Source organism: Aotus nancymaae, unplaced genomic scaffold, assembly GCF_030222135.1.
Source record: "Aotus nancymaae isolate 86718 unplaced genomic scaffold, 86718_ANA_hifiasm-v0.15.2.pri h1tg000122l, whole genome shotgun sequence".
NCBI classification, from domain to species: Eukaryota; Metazoa; Chordata; class Mammalia; order Primates; family Aotidae; genus Aotus; species Aotus nancymaae.
This window is the reverse complement of record NW_026988537.1, coordinates 2,626,912-2,652,420: the sequence shown is the minus strand read 5'-3', so window position 1 is coordinate 2,652,420 and position 25,509 is coordinate 2,626,912. Positions and strand designations below refer to the sequence as shown.

Genomic DNA, 25,509 nt, shown 5'->3' with positions numbered 1-25,509 from the left:
CAGAAATATATTAACTGACCCAGGCAGGGGTGATTAATTGATGATAAAATGCTCAGAGGGAGATTGTTAAAATACAGGATATTCAAGCTGTTTCAACCCACTTTCAAATTATAAATAAGGTGTCTTCATAAAAAGGTGAAGAGACATTTTGAGAGGCAGATTGTTAAAATGCAGGATATTCAAGCTGTTTCAACCCACTTTCAAATTATAAATAAGGTGTCTTCATAAAAAGGTGAAGAGACATTTTGAGAGGGAGATGGTTAAAATACAGGATATTCAAGCTGTTTCAACCCACTTTCAAATTATAAATAAGGTGTCTTCATAAAAAGGTGAAGAGATATTTTGAGAGGGAGATGGTTAAAATACAGGATATTCAAGCTGTTTCAACCCACTTTCAAATTATAAATAAGGTGTCTTCATAAAAAGGTGAAGAGATATTTTGAGAGGGAGATGGTTAAAATACAGGATATTCAAGCTGTTTCAACCCACTTTCAAATTATAAATAAGGTGTCTTCATAAAAAGGTGAAGAGACATTTTGAGAGGCAGATTGTTAGAATGCAGGATATTCAAGCTGTTTCAACCCACTTTCAAATTATAAATAAGGTGTCTTCATAAAAAGGTGAAGAGACATTTTGAGAGGGAGATGGTTAAAATACAGGATATTCAAGCTGTTTCAACCCACTTTCAAATTATAAATAAGGTGTCTTCATAAAAAGGTGAAGAGATATTTTGAGAGGGAGATGGTTAAAATACAGGATATTCAAGCTGTTTCAACCCACTTTCAAATTATAAATAAGGTGTCTTCATAAAAAGGTGAAGAGATATTTTGAGAGGGAGATTGTTAAAATGGAGAATATTCAAGCTGTTTCAACCCACTTTCAAATTATAAATAAGGTGTCTTCATAAAAAGGTGAAGAGACATTTTGGGTTCCGCACTCTGAACTCATCTGAAAAGGTCCTCGTAATTCGGCCTAAACATTTCACAAGGAACACTGCAGAGTCATGCTCTGAGCTTCCTGTCTCAGCCCATCTGCAGGTAGAGAAGGGCCAGTGTCTTCATCATCCCCATTATTGTGATACTAGGACGTTCCCTTGGTTAAGGAGGGGTCTATCAGCTCTGTCCCTTTTAAAGACAATAGACCCCCCTCCTTAAACAAGGGCCAGTTTCTTCATCCTCCCCATTATTGTGATACTAGAATGTTCCCTTGGTTAAGGAGGGGGTCTATCAGCTCTGTCCCTTTTAAAGACAATAGACCCCCTCCTAACCAAGGGCGAGTGTCTTCATCCTCCCCATTATTGTGATACTAGAATGTTCCCTTGGTTAAGGAGGGGGTCTATCAGCTCCATCCCTTTTAAAGACAATAGACCCCCTCCTTAACCAAGGGAACGTCCTAGTATCACAATAATGGGGAGGATGAAGACACTGGCCCTTGGTTAAGGAGGGGGTCTACGGTCTTTAGAAGGGACGGAGCTGATAGAGCCCCTCCTTAACCAAGGGAACATTCTAGTATCACAATAATGGGGAGGATGAAGACACTGGCCCTTGGTTAAGGAGGCAGTCTATTGTCTTTAAAAAGGGACGGAGCTGATAGACCCCCTCCTTAACCAAGGGAACATCCTAGTATCACAATAATGGGGAGGTTGAAGACACTGGCCCTTCTCTGCCTGCAGATGGGCTGAGGCAGGAAGTTCACAGCATGACTGCAGTGTTCCAACAAGATGTCTCTTCACCTTTTTGTTGTGTTCTTTGCGGTGGCATGGGTTGTTTGAAGCAGACAGGTCAGTTGTGCTGTTCAATGTTCTACATTCCGCAATAGCCCGAGGATTACCTCCTGTGAAATTAATTTTCAGCAAGAACATGTCATTGTTGGACTCTACCCTGATAGAATGTTCTCTGCCTGCAGATGGGCTGAGGCAGGAAGTTCACAGCATGACTGCAGTATTCCAACAAGATGTCTCTTCACCTTTTTGTTGTGTTCTTTGCGGTGGCGTGGGTTGTTTGAAGCAGACAGGTCAGTTGTGCTGTTCAATGTTCTACATTCCGCAATAGCCCGAGGATTACCTCCTGTGAAATTAATTTTCAGCAAGAACATGTCATTGTTGGACTCTACCCTGGTAGAATGTTCTCTGCCTGCAGATGGGCTGAGGCAGGAAGTTCACAGCATGACTGCAGTGTTCCAACAAGATGTCTCTTCACCTTTTTGTTGTGTTCTTTGCGGTGGCGTGGGTTGTTTGAAGCAGACAGGTCAGTTGTGCTGTTCAATGTTCTACATTCCGCAATAGCCCGAGGATTACCTCCTGTGAAATTAATTTTCAGCAAGAACATGTCATTGTTGGACTCTACCCTGGTAGAATGTTCTCTGCCTGCAGATGGGCTGAGGCGGGAAGTTCACAGCATGACTGCAGTGTTCCAACAAGATGTCTCTTCACCTTTTTGTTGTGTTCTTTGCGGTGGCGTGGGTTGCTTGAAGCAGACAGGTCAGTTGTGCTGTTCAATGTTCTACATTCCGCAATAGCCCGAGGATTACCTCCTGTGAAATTAATTTTCAGCAAGAACATGTCATTGTTGGACTCTACCCTGGTAGAATGTTCTCTGCCTGCAGATGGGCTGAGGCGGGAAGTTCACAGCATGACTGCAGTGTTCCAACAAGATGTCTCTTCACCTTTTTGTTGTGTTCTTTGCGGTGGCGTGGGTTGTTTGAAGCAGACAGGTCACTTGTGCTGTTCAATGTTCTACATTCCGCAATAGCCCGAGGATTACCTCCTGTGAAATTAATTTTCAGCAAGAACATGTCATTGTTGGACTCTACCCTGGTAGAATGTTCTCTGCCTGCAGATGGGCTGAGGCGGGAAGTTCACAGCATGACTGCAGTGTTCCAACAAGATGTCTCTTCACCTTTTTGTTGTGTTCTTTGCAGTGGCGTGGGTTGTTTGAAGCAGACAGGTCAGTTGTGCTGTTCAATGTTCTACATTCCGCAATAGCCCGAGGATTACCTCCTGTGAAATTAATTTTCAGCAAGAACATGTCATTGTTGGACTCTACCCTTGTAGAATGTTCTCTGCCTGCAGATGGGCTGAGGCGGGAAGTTCACAGCATGACTGCAGTATTCCAACAAGATGTCTCTTCACCTTTTTGTTGTGTTCTTTGCGGTGGCGTGGGTTGTTTGAAGCAGACAGGTCAGTTGTGCTGTTCAATGTTCTACATTCCGCAATAGCCCGAGGATTACCTCCTGTGAAATTAATTTTCAGCAAGAACATGTCATTGTTGGACTCTACCCTGGTAGAATGTTCTCTGCCTGCAGATGGGCTGAGGCGGGAAGTTCACAGCATGACTGCAGTGTTCCAACAAGATGTCTCTTCACCTTTTTGTTGTGTTCTTTGCGGTGGCGTGGGTTGTTTGAAGCAGACAGGTCAGTTGTGCTGTTCAATGTTCTACATTCCGCAATAGCCCTAGGATTACCTCCTGTGAAATTAATTTTCAGCAAGAACATGTCATTGTTGGACTCTACCCTGGTAGAATGTTCTCTGCCTGCAGATGGGCTGAGGCAGGAAGTTCACAGCATGACTGCAGTGTTCCAACAAGATGTCTCTTCACCTTTTTGTTGTGTTCTTTGCGGTGGCGTGGGTTGTTTGAAGCAGACAGGTCAGTTGTGCTGTTCAATGTTCTACATTCCGCAATAGCCCGAGGATTACCTCCTGTGAAATTAATTTTCAGCAAGAACATGTCATTGTTGGACTCTACCCTGGTAGAATGTTCTCTGCCTGCAGATGGGCTGAGGCAGGAAGTTCACAGCATGACCGCAGTGTTCCAACAAGATGTCTCTTCACCTTTTTGTTGTGTTCTCGGTGATGACATGCATTCCGCAATTGCCCGAGGATTACCTCCTCTGAAATTCAGGCTAAACATTTTCAGCAAGAACATGGCGTTGTTCCTTGTCTACCCTGGTAGAGTCCTGGATGACATGCTGTCTCCTGCCAGTGGCTCCACACTTCTGTTCTCTACAGGATGGGAATTGAGAGGAGCAAGGCTGAAGCCTGTCAATGCTGTGCGTCCATCTGAGGATTGGTCTCCCTAGGTATTGATCGCAATTGGACTAGGATGGACTGTGGCTTCTCAAAGAAGCCTAGTGGGTTGAAATCATCAAGAGCATTTTGTGATCTAAAATTCCATCCTCTGTGAAGGTTCCCTGCAGGGTCATTATATTTGTACTTGAACTTGCTTTGTTTGCTGTCTTAGTTTTTTCTCATCAATTGGAAAAGCTGCTTTATTGGCATCGTTTCAGCCTTTGCAGCCTTCTGGTAGTATTTGGTACCTGTAGGGGAGTGAGAGAAAATAATCAAAACAGCATTTTTGTCAGGTCCTTTTGAAGGCTGAGTTTAGAGGGATTGCTAAGTGGTGATATCCCAGGGGCAAACTGATCTCTTCCTGGGAGCTTGAGCTGAGGGTGAGGGTCGGGCTGGCTGAAAGGGGAAGCACCATTCACAAGTGAGAAGAAAACACCACTGAATTTCCCTGAACTTCCAGTCAGCCTGCGGTGCAGGATATAGGGACCCTGCCTATACCCAACCGGCGGCTAGGAATATCAGCCCCTTTCCTCCTGATTCCTCTCTGTCTGGAGCAGAGTGATGGCTTTTCCTCCCAGTGAGGATGTGCTCAGCATCAATCATACATGCTCAGACAGAGGGCTGCAGAAAAGGAAGATCCTCTGCAGAGAAACCCACTCCTTTAAACTCCATGTCCCAGTCTTCTAGGGAGGAGCAGGAGGCCATGGGAAGAACTCTGGATAGAAGAAGCAGCAGGAACCTCAGAAAACATCCACGTCCACTTCCGGCCTTTAAAACAGAGGCGTAGTGATGCCACTGGGATATGATTGAACTAAGGCCACATGACTTGTTATTGACAACCCAGGAATTAGGACCCATGAACTAAAGCCATTTCAATCAATATTGGAGGAAGAGAGAGGAAAGGCTCCAATCTGGAGGTCTCAACGGTCATGGCAGACTGCTGGGTCACCTTGGCTAGGACAGAAATAAGGTTTTACCAAAAAAATGAGAAATATGATGTCTGTGGTGCTGGTTTGGTTGGTTAACATAATTTTTTTAAAGAAAAAACAAATATATTTATAAGTATTCTTTCAAAGAGGATCAGGAAAGAAAGAAAATTAAAAGAAAAAAAGACACTCAAAATGGAGTTAGCAAAGAGAGAGCAGGGAGTGTAATTATGACCCTACTTATTTTCCCCAATGCCTGGAAGTTGATTCCACACCTGGTTACACCCTACGGGATTTCTAGAAATCTTCTCAATATCTAGACCCACAGAACTCTGAAGTACAAAGTGAAAGGATTAGTCTGTGTTTTACTACATTCTCCCCTCCCACTTATTATTTTCCTTAAGTACATTTTGGGAAAGTTGACTTTTTAATACTTAATGTCAAGCGTCAAGAGTGGCATAAAGAAGTATTCATATACAATCTCTTGTGGAATTTCAGTCTTGATTTGTTATTGCATTCTCTTCAGGAGAGTGAGACCAGTAAGTTCTTTTTCAGGGCTTTGCGGAAGGACAATAAATGACCAAAAGTGAAATGTTCACATTGCAGGGCTGAGCCAATTAGTGGGCTGTAAAATCTGTGTGGTTAAATGTAAACTGGAAGTTTTACTTTAAACTGCCAAAGAAAATACTAAATTCCACTATATGTAATATGGGAGGTATTATTTCTGTACATTAGATGTTAATGTAATGACTATTTCTCACTTTGTCTTGTATTCAAAATTGAGCAAGTGAGCTTCAAGCAGAGGCTAAAGGTCTAATGTATTCATTTTCTTGGTTTTCTTCTTGATTTTTTCTACGCTATACAAACAGTGCTGTTGAGAGGGGAATATAGGTCCCATCAAAGGCTGACGGAGGCTCAGCCTTTGGAGTAGCTGCACATATGGGGCACTTCCATGTTGGTGACCTGTGATCATAGAAGACCAGTGGTCCTTCTTATCTTTAGCCACAGATTAGAGTCACATGGGACTGTTTTAAAACTACACACACCCAAAACACACCCCAGGCCATGGAAGTGAGAATCTCACCCCATTTCCCATCATTTTCTTTCCTTTTGCTCTTTATCTCATGATTGGCTTTGTTCCCAGTGGTTCCATGGATTTTAGTCCTCTCTCTGACAACTTCAGTGAAATCTCTCTCTTATCAACTGGGCTGGGCCAAAGCAAAGACTGTCCTGTGGATAGATTCTTGCCTGTCATCTTGTGTATGCATAAAGCTGGTTGTGGAGTCGCTTTTATCAAAGTTAATTCAGAAAATGCTATCTCATATAAACTGGCCTTAAGATTCATCTGAGTTGCATTTTTGACCCTTAACTGGACTTGTAGAAGTGGAAATGAGAATAAAAAGGAGAGAGGTTAGAATGACGTACCTCACGATGTATGCAGTTTTGAGGTCCTGCCCTCTGTATGTACTTTTGAAGTGATGTCCCTTGAGAATGTCATAAATGTCCTCCAGTTAATGTCAGCTCAAATGAGTCCATGAGGTGAGAACACCGAGTCCCTGGCAACTCCAGCTACATTGTCACAAGGCTACACATCTGGGGCTGAAGACTAAAGTGTATCCAGGCCAGTAGGGAACTCCCACCTGGTTCTAGTTTAGTTTTCTAAGTGGGAACCGTTGTGCTCAGTTTTAACACTTCTCATTCAGAGGAACAAGAGACAGTTAAGGGTTGAATCAGTCGGGATGCTCAAAAGCTGACTCAAGAGAAAAACCAATGTGTAAATGATGCATTAAAGCAACGCTCCCTGCAGAAAGAGACAATGGAGTTGGGGATGCTGGGAGGAAAGGTAAACTTCCCAGGAGAGTATGCAATTCCAGTCAAAGGACCCTGTGCTCAGCAGCTTAAACTGTGGACGTGCATGAGGACAAGGAGGTCTGGCTCTCCTGTGACCATGAGAGGGACTCTCAAGACAGCAGAATAAGGCATAGGGCAGAGTTCAGAGAGCAATGAGGAGATGGGGACAGAAAAGGCCTTGCATGGTGGAAGACCACGGGACACAAAGTTAAGACCAGACAGAGGTTACAGCAGCCGCTGGAGAAAACAAATGGAAGAGAAAAAGCAGTAGGAGAACGAGCTGTCACCATCGACAGAGTGAAATAAGAAGTGAGTGCAGCTAAGGGTCATAGATGTGATTACCTCTGCGTCCCAAGTGTGAGGGGTAGGGATTCCACTTGCTGAACCGGGATTCTCTTTTAATCATCTTCGGTTTGAAAACACTTGAGGTGGGAATGTTGCCGATGAGCCGCTGCCCTCGTGTGTTGTCAGCTGAGTGTTGGGATGGATCATCTTCCCGCTGCGGAGGGCTCTTCAGCCAGCCAGAGGGCTGCGCAACCATCTCTGAAAACAAAATGACAACCAATGGCATGCACTGGCATCCATGATCTTACTGTGACTTTCTCTTCCACCCAAAGGACGTCAAATCAGGAATGTGGCCTTGGACAAGAAAGTCCAAAGTGTGAGGGGAAGCCAGTAGAGTGACTTTAATATTTTCTGTTTTGTTGATCTTTCTTCCATTACTCAGTAAGGACAAGTTTGTCAGGAGGCAAAGGCACTCCTGATTCACAAAAATATTCAAGAAACACAAGATTAAGAAACAAATAACTTCCATGTCGATAAGGCAAAAGCAAGGAAATCCCCCTGTATGTAGTCTGTGCTTTGGGGAGGGAAGAGATTATAAATGTGAAAGTTAAATCAGAGCTGAGTGCAAACAGGAGATGGGGATGGAAGGGCCTGGCAGGGTGGCAGCCCATGGGACACAGAGGTGAGACCAGACAGAGGTTACAGCAACTGATGAGAGAAAGGAACCGGGGGAGCCTAAACCTGGAGAATTTACAAAACTTGCATCATTATAAGGTCTATTGAATATACATATAAACCCTATGCAGCACACACACCAAATATACATAATATCTATGAAAAATGACATAAATGCATATATCTGTATGTATTAATCTAATAAAGAAATATTAGATAGGGATTTAGAAGATATTAAATGTAAGGCAACAATCACTGTTCTGGTTTATCAAAATTGGAAAAAAAATTAGAAACATGAGAAGCATGAGAAAGAAACCATGTGGGAGAAGCAAATAACCTATTAGACAGCAGGAGAAATCACCAGGTGAGGGAAAATATGAATGAGACAAAAGCATTCACTCTGTCCTCTCACCTGGAGCCTATTCAGGCTCTGGACTCCAGGGAAAGTGAGGAAGAGAGGGTGTGCCTGAGCCAGTGGGGTGAGTCGTGGCAGGGGGTGTGAGAATACATAGAGAAGTGAAGGAGATTCCAGTGGGAAGAAATCAGTTTAAATAAGTTGTCACGGCACGTGTCAGGGACTGCGCATGCCCCAGTACCCACTGAGCGCCTCCCACGTGTCCTCTCCATGAACCCATATGGTGCTTGGGATCTCACGAGACCCTCCCTGCTCCTAGGGACAAAAGTCCTTTCATTACTTAGCCGAGGGCTCCAGGAGAAGATACTGAGTGGGACAGAGAGTGAAGATGAATACGACCCATGGTTTTAAGGAAATCTGAGCAGAATTGTTCCCTCTGAGATGGAAACTGAGGACGTGGCTGTGTACATGAGTGGAGATGATGAACTAAATGGATTTTCATAAAAGAGACTGATGTGGACACTTTCCACATGAAAATTGCCCTTTGTTTTCAAAAAGAGCGGAAAAACAAGGAGAAGAAAGATCTGGACATGTCATGAGACTGACTCGTGGGCCCAGGATTTACACTGTTACTGAATGTGCCTATAGGTTGTCATGGAGAGTGCCTGATAGTTGAGAATCGGCTTCATGAGGGATGGGGAAGGAGAGGAAGAAAACTGGCAGAGGAGTACGTGTGAGAAAGGAAGGGAAGAGGGGTCTCTAGAAAACAGAGAGCTTCACAATCGCTCTGCCTCAGAGACAACATAGTCTGTGAAGTCACCTTCTAAATGTAAAGTTGTCAGAAAGACAAGTGGATTAGATAACAGCTATTTATAGGTTTATCGAGTAATTGTTATTGAATCAGGCCCTTTGGAAATTATAATAATTAATACTCTCAACAATGATTACAGGCAGATACTATTTTTTTAGGTAGCTCCGATGAGGAAACAGAGATTTATATCCCCAAAAGACAAAATCTTTGGCCAAAGTGAACAACCAGAAGGAGGCAAACCCAGGACCTGAGAGCAGATTTTGTCCTAAGCCCCAGGCTCTTGCTCACCTCACTCGGTTGGTGCATCACGGATTTCAACTTGACCCTGAGTGAGCACGGAGAGGCGCCCATTCTCTGCTGCACCCACAGCACCGTGACCACCAAGACCTGGATTAGAGCTTCCTACCCTCTTTCCTTCCCTACCTTGAAAGGAACATTGGGTCCCAGAATCAGCATTGGCTGTGAAGCTGCAGGTGGTGGACGAAGGGCCCTGCATGGCTAAGCCATTCTCACAGTCGAACCCTTGATCCAGCTGTAGTCCAAGACAATTGGGCACCAGGGTGCTTGGCTCCGGCTGTGTCAGTGAAGTCTCCATCTCTGACAGGTAGTAGCTCACGTCTCCACTGCAAGTCCCTTGGGGACGGGTCTCTTGGGTGGGAGCTGAAAGGAGAAGGGGCTTCAGTAGGAACAGTCTCAGCTTTCCCTTTGTTACGTGCTCCCAGACACCCATCCCTGCTGTCCCTGCTTCTCACTAAAGCAATCCAGTGACCAAGGCCACACAGACAGACATCATGTAAATGCAGGGAAACAACATCTTTTAATATGTAGGCAAGGCTGTCTTTGACAGTGGCCTTGGACAAGCATGGAAACTCCATGGACATTGTGCTGGGGCACAAATTACATCATTAGAGGTGACAAGAGACATAGGAAATGAGCTAGAAGGCCTGACAGATACCTCCAGTACACCACCTGTACACAGGTGGCAGTGAAGTTGTCCTACCTGCCTGTGGTCCAGTCACCTGATATCAGGGCCAGGGAGAATTGGAAAGCTATCTGACTCTCTTGTATCTATATTAAATATTCCATCCTAGTCCTCCTTCCCTCCCTCCTTCCTTCCCTCCCTCCTTTTCTCCTTCACATCCTTCTTTCCCTCCCCTTCCTCCCCTCTGTCCCTCCCTCCCTCCCTCCCTGCTTCCTTCCTTCGTTCCTTCTTTTTTTTTTTTTTTGAGACAGGTTCTCTCTCTGTCACTGAGGGCGGAATGTACTGGTGAAATCATGACTCACTGCAGCCTCAACTTCCTGTGCACAGATGATTCTCCTACCTCAGGCTCCCGATTAGTGGGGACTACAGGTGTCAATCACCTCGCCTAGGTAATTTTTTTGTATTCGTTTTAAAGATGGATTTCACCACATTTCCCAAGCTCATCTTGAACTCCCGAACTCAAGTAGTCCACCCGCCTGGGCCTCCCAAAGTGCTGAAATTACAGATGTGACCCACTGCCCCCAGCTTCATCCTAGTTTCTGATTCAAATCAATGGGTTTGCATACAGCCTGTCCTCAGAATTGATCTTCCTTAGCCTAGACAGAGGTATGCGGCATAAAGAATATGGAGGCTACCTGGGAGAAAGTATGGCATTTCCTCATCTTCATTCTGAGACCATTCACCGTCTATAATCATAGCAGAGTCGACTTCGTCTCCCTCAAATGTTACTTCGGTGCTCCCGTGAGGCTGGTTGGAGTCAGAAGGGCTGGAGCTGTTTGAACAAGGGACAACACATTCCTCCAGTGAGTCCTGAGGGACTTCCTTTTCCTCAGCCTTCTGCACCTCCCTCACGAGCCAGGTAGGATAGAGATGACAGAGATTAAACCAAGAGGGATTCCCAGCTGGTTTTGACGGAAGGCATAAGGTAGTGGTTCCAGAAAGCAAAGGGGAGGTTCCATTTAAGAGAGAACAGGCAATCCTCCTCTATCTGCAACAGAGCATGGCTGCCTTGGGAACCAGAGAGGAAGAGAGCAGCTGGTGTTCATTGCACTGGAAAGACAGGAGCTGAGGAAGGCAGAGGCTCCGCTGCTTCTGTATGGTACAGTCTTCACAGCACTCACACAGAACCAAAGACAGCGGCCACACCGTGTGTCTAAGCTGGGTTGTATTTAACATGCTGTGGCCAAGGGAATACAGGTGTCTGAGCCTTGGTAGACTCCGGAGACGGTGTGCCTTGTAGATTGTTTTTAATTTTAACATTGTGATGTGAAATGTCAAGTTTTCCTGGGCACTTGTCTTGGTGTTTAACTTTGGTAGGTGCTTCCTAATTCCTGCTTGTTGTCTCCTTGTCATTTATCTTCCCTAACAAGAGTCTAAGGACAAGCATGTGAAAAGCAGCTTTCCATCTCGTCCTAGCTTCACTACAGGGGAGGACAGGTCTCCTCTGTGTGTGCAGGAAGTCCCTAGGGCTAGTGAGCTCATAGAGGGTCATGCTTACAGGTGCCACGAAGACAATGGACAAGCATGTTAACAGGGCTGTTTCCTTGTTGGTGAGTGCAGGAAATCGGTGCACTGTGCAGCTGTCTGTATCCTGAACCTGCCGTCTGTGACTACCTTCAACTACCTTGTGTTCTTTCTGAGACCTTTTCCATATTTTACCACCCATTACCCGCTCCTGAGTATTCAGTGTTACCTGTGGTCAGGTGATTCCTGTACTTTCTCGACCTCCGCATCTGTAATATCTTCATCGTCATGTTCATCACTTTCTGCAAATACAGAAGCGTCTATTCAGATATTTCCCACTTCACCCACTGGAAGCACAGTCAGCCCTATGTGCACTGAGGCATGAACATCCATGTATGGGTCTGCATTGTACTGAAAACTCTCCTGTTTAGCCCTAAAAAATGCCCTGGCATGTTCTCCTGATCCATGAGGGAACGTGTTTCTGACCTGGAGAGTCACCATCAAGATGTGGCCAAATACTGAAAAGTCTTCTTGCTCCCCATATTACTGGAGGCTTGTCCAGCCTCTCTCTAAGCTTCAGCAGCTGTCTCCCCAATCTTGCCACACTTCTGATACCCAGGCACAGGCTTTGGCTCTGTGTCCTGTCACAGCTTGCATTGAAGCCTGTATCTTTCTCTTAGGACAGGACAAACAAACTTGTCCCACAATACTCCCTACACTGGGAACTTCATGGGCCCTCCAAGTGACTTCCACTGTGCTACCCAGGGACCCTCTCTCCATGGGGAGTGCTCCAGTCTAGACCACTTCCTTCCTTCCTTCTTTCCTTTTTTTTTTTGAGACAGGTTCTCTCTCTGTCACTGAGGGTGGCGTGTACTGGTGAAATCATGACTCACTGCAGCCTCAACTTCCTGTGCACAGATGATTCTCCTACCTCAGGCTCCCGATTAGTGGGGACTACAGGTGTCGATCACCTCGCCTGGGTAATTTTTTTGTATTCGTTTTAAAGATGGATGTCACCACATTTCCCAAGCTCATCTTGAACTCCCGAACTCAAGTAGTCCACCCGCCTGGGCCTCCCAAAGTGCTGAAATTACAGATGTGACCCACTGCCCCCAGCTTCATCCTAGTGTCTGATTCAAATCAATGGGTTTGCATACAGCCTGTCCTCAGAATTGATCTTCCTTGGCCTAGACAGAGGTATGCGGCATAAAGAATATGGAGGCTACCTGGGAGAAAGTATGGCATTTCCTCGTCTTCATTCTGAGACCATTCACCGTCTATAATCATAGCAGAGTCGACTTCGTCTCCCTCAAATGTTACTTCGGTGCTCCCGTGAGGCTGGTTGGAGTCAGAAGGGCTGGAGCTGTTTGAACAAGGGACAACACATTCCTCCAGTGAGTCCTGAGGGACTTCCTTTTCCTCAGCCTTCTGCACCTCCCTCACGAGCCAGGTAGGATAGAGATGACAGAGATTAAACCAAGAGGGATTCCCAGCTGGTTTTGACGGAAGGCATAAGGTAGTGGTTCCAGAAAGCAAAGGGGAGGTTCCATTTAAGAGAGAACAGGCAATCCTCCTCTATCTGCAACAGAGCATGGCTGCCTTGGGAACCAGAGAGGAAGAGAGCAGCTGGTGTTCATTGCACTGGAAAGACAGGAGCTGAGGAAGGCAGAGGCTCCGCTGCTTCTGTATGGTACAGTCTTCACAGCACTCACACAGAACCAAAGACAGCGGCCACACCGTGTGTCTAAGCTGGGTTGTATTTAACATGCTGTGGCCAAGGGAATACAGGTGTCTGAGCCTTGGTAGACTCCGGAGACGGTGTGCCTTGTAGATTGTTTTTAATTTTAACATTGTGATGTGAAATGTCAAGTTTTCCTGGGCACTTGTCTTGGTGTTTAACTTTGGTAGGTGCTTCCTAATTCCTGCTTGTTGTCTCCTTGTCATTTATCTTCCCTAACAAGAGTCTAAGGACAAGCATGTGAAAAGCAGCTTTCCATCTCGTCCTAGCTTCACTACAGGGGAGGACAGGTCTCCTCTGTGTGTGCAGGAAGTCCCTAGGGCTAGTGAGCTCATAGAGGGTCATGCTTACAGGTGCCACGAAGACAATGGACAAGCATGTTAACAGGGCTGTTTCCTTGTTGGTGAGTGCAGGAAATCGGTGCACTGTGCAGCTGTCTGTATCCTGAACCTGCCGTCTGTGACTACCTTCAACTACCTTGTGTTCTTTCTGAGACCTTTTCCATATTTTACCACCCATTACCCGCTCCTGAGTATTCAGTGTTACCTGTGGTCAGGTGATTCCTGTACTTTCTCGACCTCCGCATCTGTAATATCTTCATCGTCACGTTCATCACTTTCTGCAAATACAGAAGCGTCTATTCAGATATTTCCCACTTCACCCACTGGAAGCACAGTCAGCCCTATGTGCACTGAGGCATGAACATCCATGTATGGGTCTGCATTGTACTGAAAACTCTCCTGTTTAGCCCTAAAAAATGCCCTGGCATGTTCTCCTGATCCATGAGGGAACGTGTTTCTGACCTGGAGAGTCACCATCAAGATGTGGCCAAATACTGAAAAGTCTTCTTGCTCCCCATATTACTGGAGGCTTGTCCAGCCTCTCTCTAAGCTTCAGCAGCTGTCTCCCCAATCTTGCCACACTTCTGATACCCAGGCACAGGCTTTGGCTCTGTGTCCTGTCACAGCTTGCATTGAAGCCTGTATCTTTCTCTTAGGACAGGACAAACAAACTTGTCCCACAATACTCCCTACACTGGGAACTTCATGGGCCCTCCAAGTGACTTCCACTGTGCTACCCAGGGACCCTCTCTCCATGGGGAGTCCTCCAGTCTAGACCACTTCCTACCGCCAAATGCCCCGACATCAATTGCCTTCTCCAACACTACACAGGAAGGGGCTTTATCTCATCGTGAAATATAGTCATAAGTGCTCCCACGTTTGCATGCAAGAGACAATTTGTCTGCCTTTACAGATTCAGAGACAGGAACTCAGGAAGGATAAATTAATCATTTCCTCACTGTTGCTAAAGACATTGCTGAAGATAGAGCCTGGGAACCTTCATTCTTAGTCCAGGACTCTTTTTACTCTAACAAGCTGCCTCCTGTCACAGCCTCCTTCCTGTCCTTTAAAACTGGACAGACGCTGCCTCTTGCCTCAAAGACCATGTTCCAGCAAGAAATGAGGAGACATCTGCAATCCTGTGACCTCCAACCCCAAGGGTTTCCCATGTCTGCTTTTGCCCGGGAAGTCCTGGTCACGTCATGGCTACAGATTTTTAGTGGAAAGAAACACTACCCATAAAATTGCCATTGTGGAGGTGTGGAGGTCTGGGGACTTTCATAAGCCTGGGGCTGTGTGTCATCAGGGCCTGTGTCCACCTTACCTAGGCTGAGCTTGTTGAAACACTCTGCAAGCCTGTGCCCCTCGGCCAGCTGCTCTCGGAGGTCCTGACCCTGGGACTTGGCTGGGTCATCAGGAGTGAGGAGGGCCTTTAACTGCTGATTCAGTGAGCGGGAGGCCTCTCTCTCTTCCAGTAACTGGGTCAGCTCTTTTGCCTGACAGCGAACCAGGGCTTTATATTGCCTATGGTGAGATAGCAGAGAACGTTTAATAATGGAAAGGGATGAGTGATCAGTTCTAATACTGCAACAGAGGTTTATGTGAGCATGTCCTCAAGGAGCCCTCCAAGCAGAAGGTCACAACATGTTTGGGAAAATGCCTGTGGCCAAGAGAAATTGTATATATGTATTTTATATATATGTATTTTTATATATTTTATATATATATATATAGGCAGGGTGCAGTGGCTCATGCCTGTAATCCTAGCACTTTGGGAGGTGAGGCAGGCAGATTACCTGAGTTCAGGAGTTCAAACCCAGCCTTACCAACATGGTGAAACCCTGTCTCTACTAAAAATACAAAAATTGGCCAGGCATGATGGTGCATGCCTGTAGTCCCAGCTACTCGGGAGGCTGAGACAGGAGAACTGCTTGAACCTTGGAAGCAGAGGTTGCAGTTAGCTGAGATTGTGTGACTACACTCCAGCCTGGGTGACAGAAATGACAGTCCATGAAAATATACATATGTGTGTATATATATAGTATACATATATATTGTATTTATATATACAAAGGCTTCCTCTGTATCAGAGAGAGCTCCTGTAAGATCCTCTGTGATGTTCCATTCATTTATTTCTTCTGTAAACAAAAGTCAGTGTCTTCCTATGTCAGTTTCAAGGGGATGTCCTTTCAGCTCCTCACTTTGGCCATGGACATTTCTATGTGAAAATTCACATAGTGCATCTTGCAGTGACTGGAAACAGAGCCGTGCACAGAAATGTGGTCAGGTGCAGATGGCGTGAATTGGAAAGATGAAAGGAGAAAGGAATGGCAGGTCAAGAAGGCAATATTGATTGAATGAATGAGTTGCTGCAGTCAGGAGGTGACTCTGACTAAGAGTAAATGGGTGGTGATCACACACCATTTTGAGTGTATTAAATGCTGCTGGGTGGTTCATTTTCTTTTGATGAATTTTGGATACGCAAATTTCAACTCAACAATTAGCTGTTTTAAGAAGAGAAAACAAAGCTCAAGAAGCAACTGCAACCCATAACTTGCTAAGATTACTGTTCTGTTGTATGAGTGTTTGTGTGAAATGTGCCTGCCATGTAAATGCCTGACCTTGTCCTGGCCCAGCTTAGCTCCTGCTTCTCCCAGCTCAACTGCTGCACTTCAGAGATCACACCCCTGCCCACCTGCCTGTCCCCACGGCGTCTCTCACCTGAGCTCCTCAGCTTGCCCGAACTTCTCCGCCAGCTTCTCGATGAACTGCAATTCATCCCTCAGCACGGAGTCTATGTCTTTTTCCTCTTCACACTCTGAGAAGAGACAGTCATGCCTGCCTCAGTGGAAGGCTGGACATACTGGTGTGGTCACTGCCTGCAGGGCAGGTGGCAGTGTCTATCCCAAGGACAAAAGCATCCCCAGTACCAGATTGTAGTGAGGGATTTTTTTCATTTTTTATTATCAACCTCCCAACTTGCTGGCATCTGATACTCTCCAACTTAGAGATGGGGAAAAAGAAACTCATGGACACATCGAGTAACTTGACAGGATGATTCACCTGGGATGAGGCAGAGTCAGAATTCATAGCCCCCGAGGTCTGGCTCTGAATCCTGGGACACTTTTGCAAGCCTTGCAGCCTCTCCTGTCAAACACTCTACTGGGGCATAAAGCAGTGATATCCTGTATAGTAGGAAAGGCCCTTAGGACAATGGGACTCATGGATTCCCTGGTACTGGGAATTTCAAGCACATATATGTCAAAGATTTAAAAACTCATATCTGAATATAATTGCATGAAATACGAGGCATGAGACCCTGAAGTCATCATAGAAATATGACCAAATATTAATAACGTTTGAATTAAGTTAGAAACAGTAGGATGGAGAACTAATAGTGTTTACTCTGTGCCAAGAATTGTTCTAGGAGATTTAGAAAAATCACGGCATGTAATTCATTGCAGCAGTTTACAGAGGTAGGCGTTATTATAGTACCCAATGAACAGATGAGGAAACTGAGGCACAGAGAAGATAGGCCACTTGGATGGGGCCCAGGAGACTGGCCCAGGCTCCCTGCTCTGCACACGGCACTGCTACCTCCCCAATGTCTTACGTGCCGTCTTTCTTCCTCTTTAGAAAAAGAGCCTGTGCCCCAGGAAGCAGGACTTCCCTCTCCCCAGGGTACTCCCTGCTCTTCATGCTGTCACTTATGGATGCCACCGTTACTATTAGGAGCAGTCTCCTCTTTAAGCTCCTTAGAGCAGGTACTCCGTACTGTCACCATGTTTCCCCTGGGGTTCCCTCAAGAGAGATTTGCCTATTGGGCTCAAAGAAGCTTAAACAGAATGGCAGTTCATTAGTTCCAGGCATTTAGACCAACAGACTAGATGTTATTTGTCTGCAGGATCTTCTAGGGTACAGAGAGCATTCTGGTAAACATGATTGAGCATCTTGCTGAGAAAAGCAAGTGGTTCTGTGCCTGTGTCAGAAGTCAGTAAATAGGATTTTAACTCTAGTCCCACCTCACATCGGACTGCTAACGTGGAAAAGTTGCTAAATACATTGTGCCTCTGTTTTCCATCCTTAACATAATGAAGCTAAAATACCCATTTCTGTTTTCCTAGAACTAAGGGAAGGATGAAATTAATTTTGATGAAGAGACTCTTCAGTATCTCACAGAGACGACAGGTGCTGATTCATCACTTCTGTGATGGTGACTCTATAGAACTTACTGTATTTCTTCATTTTCCTGGCAGTAGCTTGAATTATAAGAAATTTCTCCTTGAGGTCTTCAAACTGCTGTTGGCTCTCTGCCTGCTGGACTTGCAATTCCTCATTGATATCTAGAATAGTCATCTCTGCCCTGTCATGGGACAAATGTGCGGCAGTTACCACCATGCTGATGTTTGTGGCAGGAGGGTTCAAACAGGGACTGGGGAGAAGAAACCCAAGCACATGATGGATCAAAAACTAGTGAAATCAACTAGGTTTAGTCAGGACTGAGGGATGACAAGAGCTGGAATTGACTTACGGTTGCGAAGAACTTAATCAACACCTCAGAGCACTTTAGAATCCTTAATGGCAAAAACAGCAAAAACGTTGCCTGAGCTCAGAGCCAAAGGCACTGCCTGTAGCTCTGCCTCTGACAAGAGTGAGGGAGGTCTCAGCCAGTGTGCCAGGTAACTGTTTGCTGTTGCAATAATGGAATTATGAGAAGGTTGGGTTGTCATGGAATCTCAGGAGCCCTGCATTCCAACTGCCCAGGCTGTGCTGAAACTGCAGCCTTGACCTCCCCAGGCACAAGGGATCTTCCCACCTCAGCCTCCCTAGTATCTGTGACTATACGCACATACCACCATGCCTGGATAATTTATTTTTGTATGTTTTGTAGAGACAAGTTCTCGCTATGTTGCCCAGGCTGCTCTCGAATTCCTGGGCTCAACTGATCCACCGCCTTGGGCTCCCAAAGTGCTTGGATTATAGGCATGAGCCAATGCCCCCAGTCCAGAGTTTCTGATTCAGTATGTGTCTGAAGTGGAGTCCAGGAATATATACCTCCGCCTCCTGGGTCCAAACAATTCTCCTGCCTCAGCCTCCTGAGTAGCTGGGATTACAGGTGCATGCCACCATGCCCGACTAATTTTTGTATTTTTCACCATTTTGGAGATTTCACCATTTTGGCCAGGCTGATCTCAAACTCCTGACCTCAGGCGATCCACCTGCCTTGGCCTCCCAAAGTGCTGGGATTACAGGCGTAAGCAATTGCACCTGGCCAGGAATGTATATTTATAATAAGTTCCCAGGTGATCCTAGTGCGGCTGATCTGGAGACCATACTTTGAGAACCAAGGGCTTAGAACATCCCAGGCTCAATCAAGGTAGGAAAACTGATTATTAATTGTTGAACTAGTTAATTCATTCACTTGACAAGTATGACAATTTGACAATTACTTGAATTCCCTCTGAAAACGAATAAAGGAAATACTTATTACATTAGTATTTTCAAATCTCTTTAGGGAGTACCTCTTCACTCACCAAAGAAGCTAAGAGGGAAAGTTCCGATCTGAACAATGGGTGGACAGAGGTAAACTAGGAAAAGGAAACCTATTCATTTTTAAAAATTGTGGTGAAACATACCTAAATTAAACAAACGAAAAAGTTCCACATATGAATAATAGCTGCCACAGTTACAAGGTTGTTTGGTTTTATTAAAAGATATGCATTTTAGAGCAGTTTTAAGTTCATGGCAAAATAGTAGATTTCCCAGATATAGGCTTACTTCATTTTTTTTATTGTGCTTCACAGATACTGCATTTTTTTTTTTTTTTTTTTTACAAATTAAAATTTGGGGCAATGTGGCATCACCAGACGCGGGCCCGCAGGCCCGGGAGATCCGCCGTCCAGACGCGGGCCCGCAGGCCCAGGAGACCCGCCGTCCAGACACGGGCCCGCGGGCCCGGGAGACCCGCCGTCCAGACGCGGGCCCGGGAGATCCGCCGCCCAGACGCGGGCCCGCGGGGCCCGGAAGACCCGCCGTCCAGACGCGGGCCCGGGAGATCCGCCGCCCAGACGCGGGCCCGGGAGATCCGCCGCCCAGACGCGGGCCCGCGGGGCCCGGAAGACCCGCCGCCCAGACGCGGGCCCGGGAGATCCGCCGCCCAGACGGGGGCCCGCGGGCCCGGGAGACCCGCCGTCCAGACGCGGGCCCGGGAGATCCGCCGCCCAGACGCGGGCCCGCGGGGCCCGGAAGACCCGCCGTCCAGACGCGGGCCCGGGAGATCCGCCGCCCAGACACGGGCCCGGGAGATCCGGCGTCCAGACGCGGGCCCGGGAGATCCGCCGCCCAGACGGGGGCCCCCGGGCCCGGGAGATCCGCCGCCCAGACGCGGGCCCGCGGGCCCGGAAGACCCGCCGCCCAGACGCGGGCCCGCGGGCCCGGAAGACCCGCCGCCCAGACGCGGGCCCGGGAGATCCGCCGCCCAGACGGGGGCCCGGGAGACCCGCCGTCCAGACGCGGGCCCGGGAGATCCGGCGTCCAGACGCGGGCCCGGGAGACCCGCCGTCCAGACGCGGGCCCGGGAGATCCGCCGCCCAGACGCGGGCCCGCAGGCCCGAGAGACCCGCCGCCCAGACGCGGGCCCGGGAGATCCGCCGCCCAGACGCGGGCCCGGGAGATCCGCCGCCCAGACGCGGGCCCGCAGGCCCGGGAGACCCGCCGTCCAGACGCGGGCCCGGGAGATTCGCCGCCCAGATGCAGGCCCGCAGGCCCGGGAGACCCGCCGTCCAGACGCGGGCCCGGGAGATCCACCGCCCAGACGCTGGCCCGCGGGCCCGGGAGACCCGCCGTCCAGACACGGGCCCGGGAGATTCACCGTCCAGACGCGGGCCCGCGGGCCCGGGAGATCCGCCGCCCAGACGCGGGCCCGCGGGCCCGGGAGATCCGCCGCCCAGACGCGGGCCCGCAGGCCCGGGAGCCCCGCCGTTCAGACGCGGGCCCGGGAGATCCGCCGTTCAGACGCAGGCCCGCAGGCCCGGGAGATCCCGCCGTCCAGACGTGGGCCCGGGAGATCCGCCGTCCAGACGCAGGCCCGCAGGCCCGTGAGATCCGCCGTCCAGAAGCAGGCCCGCATGCCCGGGAGACCCGCCGTCCAGACGCGGGCCCGGGAGATCCCGCCGTCCAGACGGGTGATTTTACTAATCACTGTGATTTTTCAAGGAATCACTAATACTATGACAGCTGGAAGAGCGATTCCTGGGACCAGAGGCGTTATCCAGTAGCTGTTGTTTCACCCAGTTCTGTAATATCCCACAAGAGAGCGCCAGAAGATTTCTTTTGAACACACACAAGCGCCAGGCTGAAAGTTTTTTTCTTGTGGTACCAAAATAGTCACAAGATGGTGCTAATAGATTTCTTTTGAAAACCTAAGCGGGCAGTCTCGGTTTAGTTATCTAAATTATATAAAAACTAATACTGCAGTTATCACTTTAATTAGAACGATATAATTCATGAGGTCAAGTGCAAACTTTTCAATTCAAACATAGACCAAATAGTCTCTGTTCTGGATCTAATCATAGGAAACATCTTGGAGAGAAAGTTTCTGTCTCTATTAATCAAGTAAAGTTTTAAAAAATATATTTATATATATTTAACAAATATATAACATTATTTACTATATATTAATATATTACATATTATATATTTATATTAAATATAATATAGAAATATATTGATAGATAATAAATAATATATATTATTTATTTAGAGAGATATATATATATAAAAAACAAATATATAACAAATATATTACCCAGGCTGGTGTGCAATGGTGTGGTCTCAGCTCACAGCAACCTCCGCCTCCCAGGTTCAAGCAATTCTCCTGCCTCAGTCTCCCGAGTAGCTGGGATTACAGGTGCCTGTCATCTTACCAGGCTAATTTTTTTTTTTTTTTTTTTTTTTTTGTATTTTTAGTTGAGTCAGGGTTTCACCATGACCTCGTGATCTGCCCACCTCAGCCTCTTAAAGTGCTGGGATTACAAGCGTAAGCCACCGCACCCGGTCCCAAAACACATTTTTAAAAATCACACTTAACAGGTGGCGAATTAGCAGTCCTATTTCACAGAAAGGATGGGGTTCTTGGGGTCTGCTGTAAGGATCCCCTGCCTTGAGGAACAATTGTGAGGGAAGAGCTGCCTTAGTGAGTTCTGGTTTCTTTTCATTGCAAGTTTACTCCTCAGCAAATTTGAAACTTGCTGGAAGAAAAGTAACAGGGCATCTCTGGAGTCCTGATTTTTGTTCAAAGAACAGCGCGAAACATGATTTTAGACAAGGAAAATAAAAGCAGGACTTTGTCGTGTCTTTTCCTCTGAGCCCCTAGCGAAGCCTGAGCTCACCTTCCCGTGGGGCGGGAGGGCCCCAGCAAGTAAGTGGTAAAGAATGAGGCTGAGGGACAAACTCAAAGCAGAATGCGTGCACAGCTTTTAAGAATATGATACAGCAGCCTCAAGAACAGGAGCTTGGGGTATTCAGATGTCGTAACAGGAGGAATCAAATAGTGCCAATTCCTTCAAATCAGTTTCTCTACTATTTCACTTTCTCCTTTTTGTATTTATGTAAAGAACAGGCTTAAGAACAATCATGCAATAATGAAGTAAGAAAAAGCCCTGAAGTCAGGAATGAAGGAATCCCACTTTTGTTGTGTCAAAATTACCAGAAGCCTAGACTAGAAGCAGGAGGGGAAGGAGAGGAGAAGCCAAGAGGGACTGAAGGAGGAGACCACGATGGAAAAACCACTCTCACCGGCAACGGCTTAGCGCCCTCCCCCTCAGAACTCACAGAATTCTCGAAATACCTCTACCAGTTTAGTGCTTTTACCTTCACTTGACAGGTAGGGAAACTGAGAATATGAGGAGGTAAGTCACTTTTTCAAGGTCACACAACTAGTAAAGGGTGGACCAGGAGTCAACCCAGACAGCTAAGAAATGCCAAGTATGTGGAATTTTAATAAAAGCTGACACCAGATCATCCAGAACCTTTCATATTTACTCTGTGGCGGTTTATGTCAGAGGAACATGCAGAAAACAGGTAATTTGTTCTTCCTTACTGTGACTGAGGAGCAATGACCACGGAGGACACAGATAGGACTATAGTGTCTTCCTGGCGAAGGGAGTCTGGCTCCTCTCTAAGGAGGGCCAGGGGTGCTGGGTGGTTTCCAGTGTGGGATAAATGGAAGAAGCTGCTTCCAGGCTCCAGGCCCGGCCCGCCTAGCAGAAACTGCCTGGCTCCCTCCAACGTGGTAGTTTCCCTCTGCTGTTTATTGATGTGCTATAAAAAGAAAAGTGCTTGTAAACAACTCGAGTGCATGAACAACTTAATTAAAATAATTACAGTAATAGCTTGTGAAAAAAGGTAGTAAAACTAATTATTATAAAGTGGCTGTGTGGGAAGGACGAAAATTGCTGCCATTCTTTAGGTCTAAGCTGCTCTATTTGGCACAGAAAACACAGATAGTTTAACCATATCCTCAGAAGGGATCTGAGATTCCCCTCTTCCAACTCAGATTTTAACTGTCCTGCTTCTCAGTTTTTAATTTCTCTCTTGGCAACAACCACACGTGAATGACCCTCCAGTGGTTCTCACTCTGATTTGTCCCTTCTAGTCAAGCATCGACTTCTTTTTTTTAAAGGGAGTCTTGCTCTGTCGCCCAGGTTGGAATGCAGTGGTGCAATCTTGACTCACTGCAACCTCCGCCTCCTGGGTTCAGGCAATTCTCCTGTCTCAGCCTCCCGAGTAGCCGGGATTACAGGTGCACCCCACCAAGCCCAGCTAATTTTTCTATTTTTAATAGAGACGGGGTTTCACCATATTGGCCAGGTGGGTCTCGAACTCCTGACTTCAGGTGATCCACCCACCTTGGCCTCCCAAAGGGCTGGGGATTACAGGCATAAGCCACCACACCCAGCCCCATCTTTCTCTTTTTTAACTCAAAGAATTATAAAAGTTTAAAATCTGAGAACCTCAGTGCTGAAGGAACCTGTAAACCCTCTCGTAAAAGGACCTGTGGGATGCATGGCTCTCTTTGCAAACATTTCCAGAGCATTGCCACTTGATGGTTATCCAGCCTTTGCTGGAGCCCTTTCAGCAAGGAGGAAATGACAGCTGTGGTAGCTCTGGCTGCTGTCAAGAGCCTTTTTATTTTAAGTTACACTCTGTCCTTTTAATGCCCTGTATTCCTCATTCTCTGCTTCGAGGCCATAGAGAATAAGGAAACTGCATCTTCCAAATGTTTGAAGGAAGAACGATGTCAGCTCATGCCTCCCCAATGTCTAATTCAAGTGCCAAACCAGCCAGGTGTTTCACGCACAGGAGTGGAGCTCCAGTTGAAAGGCCCCACAGTTTACCTACGCCCAGGGATGTTTACCTGGGATGGGCAGAAGCAGCCCTGCAGAGAGCAGGATCAGAGTCTGCTGAGAGGAGCCACAGTTAGAGCTAAGAGAAAATTGGTGAACATCAAGCCCAGACCTAGAATAGGGAACAGAAGAAAGACATCAAACTTGCCAGCTCAGAGGGTCAAAAGTAGAGGAGAAACAGAAAGAATGGGTCCAAAAAAGGCAGTTCAGAACAAAGCGCTTGAACAGTACATTTGTACAGGAGCTCCTCTCTCCAGGGTGATTCACGTACATCTCATGGCCATTCAGGGTGATACCCTTTATTAAACAGACACCTGGTAGTTCTTCAAGTATTCACTGTGTGAAAGGCTTTTGCTACTCCCTTTATTATCCATTCTATAATCTTTGAGATCATCTCATAGAATAACTGGTCATTAGTAGGTAGAATCCATCTGACACTTTCGAGTGATAGACTGAGAGGTGCTTAAAAATGTATATCAGAACACAGAGCAGACTTTCTTTGTTCAGGAGAAATCACTTTAGTGGATGCTCTTGATTATGGAAACATAATTTGATATAGGATGGGAGTTACATCAAATTACAATACTATACAGCCAATAACTTAAAACCAAATACAGGACATCCCTGTGTTTAAAACTCACCCAGTCACTCTTAACCACTTACCAGCTCTCTTTAAAGAGTTCCCTGACAACATTTTCACCTCGTTTCACTGGCCCTGAGCTCCTCTTTCTCCCTGCCCTTCTGGCTTTCAGCTTCAATTCTTTTTTTTTTTTTTTTTTAACTTTTATTTTAGGTTCAGGGGTACAAGTGCAGGTTTGTTATATAGGTAAACTCGTGTCACAGATTATTTGTCACCCAGGTACTAAGCCTAGTACCCAATAATAATTTTTTTTTTTTTTTTTGAGATGGAGTCTTGCTTTGTCACCCAGGCTGGAGTATAGTGGTGTAATCTAGGGTCACGGCAACCTCCACCTCCTGGATTCAAGCAATTCTCCTGCTTCAGCCTCCTAAGTAGCTGGGATTACAGATGCGTGCCACCACACCCAGCTAATTTTTGTATTTTTAACAGAGAAGGGGTTTCACCATGTTGGCCAGGCTGGTCTTGAACTCATGACCTTGTGATCTGCCCACCTTGGCTTCCCAAAGTGTTGGGATTACAGGCATGAGCCACCGTGCCTGGCCAACAATCTTTGTTCATCTTCTCCCTCTTCCTACCTTCTACCCTCAGGGAGGCCCAGTGTCTGTTGTTCTCTTCTTTGTGTCCATGAGTTCTCATCATTTAGCTCCTACTTATAAGTGACACCATGCAGGATTTGTTTTTCTGTTTCTGCATTAGTTTACTGAGGATGATGGTTTCAAGTTCCATGTTTCTGCAGAGGACATGATCTCATTCTTTTTTATTCAGGCTTCAATTCTATTTTATTTTTTTCATTTTTTGAAACAAAGTCTCCCTCTGTCACCCAGGCTGGAGTATAGTAGTGTGATCTTTGCTTACTGAAACCTTTGCCTCCTGGGTTCAAGCAATTCTTATGCCTCAGATTCCAGAGTAGTCTGGGATTATAGGCATGCACCAACATTTATGGCTAGGTTTTGTATATTTAGTAGAGAC

General features: G+C 46.6%; 1 protein-coding gene across 3 annotated transcripts in view; it reads right to left on the bottom strand.

Moving 5' to 3' along the window:
* Window positions 1-3,566: 3,566 nt before the first annotated feature.
* LOC135272661 (neuroblastoma breakpoint family member 4-like) overlaps window positions 3,567-25,509 on the bottom strand; it is a 387,040-nt gene continuing 365,097 nt past the window's right edge. Inside the window, exons 10-17 of one of the 3 annotated variants that reach the window (XR_010340659.1) lie at window positions 13,700-13,772; window positions 12,642-12,778; window positions 11,645-11,717; window positions 10,587-10,723; window positions 9,393-9,629; window positions 7,186-7,386; window positions 3,884-4,314; window positions 3,567-3,694 (exon numbers count right to left, since the gene is read on the bottom strand). Coding sequence is in view for 2 of the 3 variants with exons in the window: in XM_064371134.1 (XP_064227204.1) it covers window positions 4,235-4,314; window positions 7,186-7,386; window positions 9,393-9,629; window positions 10,587-10,723; window positions 11,645-11,717; window positions 12,642-12,778; window positions 13,700-13,772 (938 nt within the window). In the remaining variant the exon portion in view is untranslated. Of the gene's footprint in view, window positions 4,315-7,185; window positions 7,387-9,392; window positions 9,630-10,586; window positions 10,724-11,644; window positions 11,718-12,641; window positions 12,779-13,699; window positions 13,773-25,509 lie in introns of all 3 variants that reach the window. The other 2 variants (XM_064371134.1, XM_064371135.1) reach the window with 2 other exon arrangements.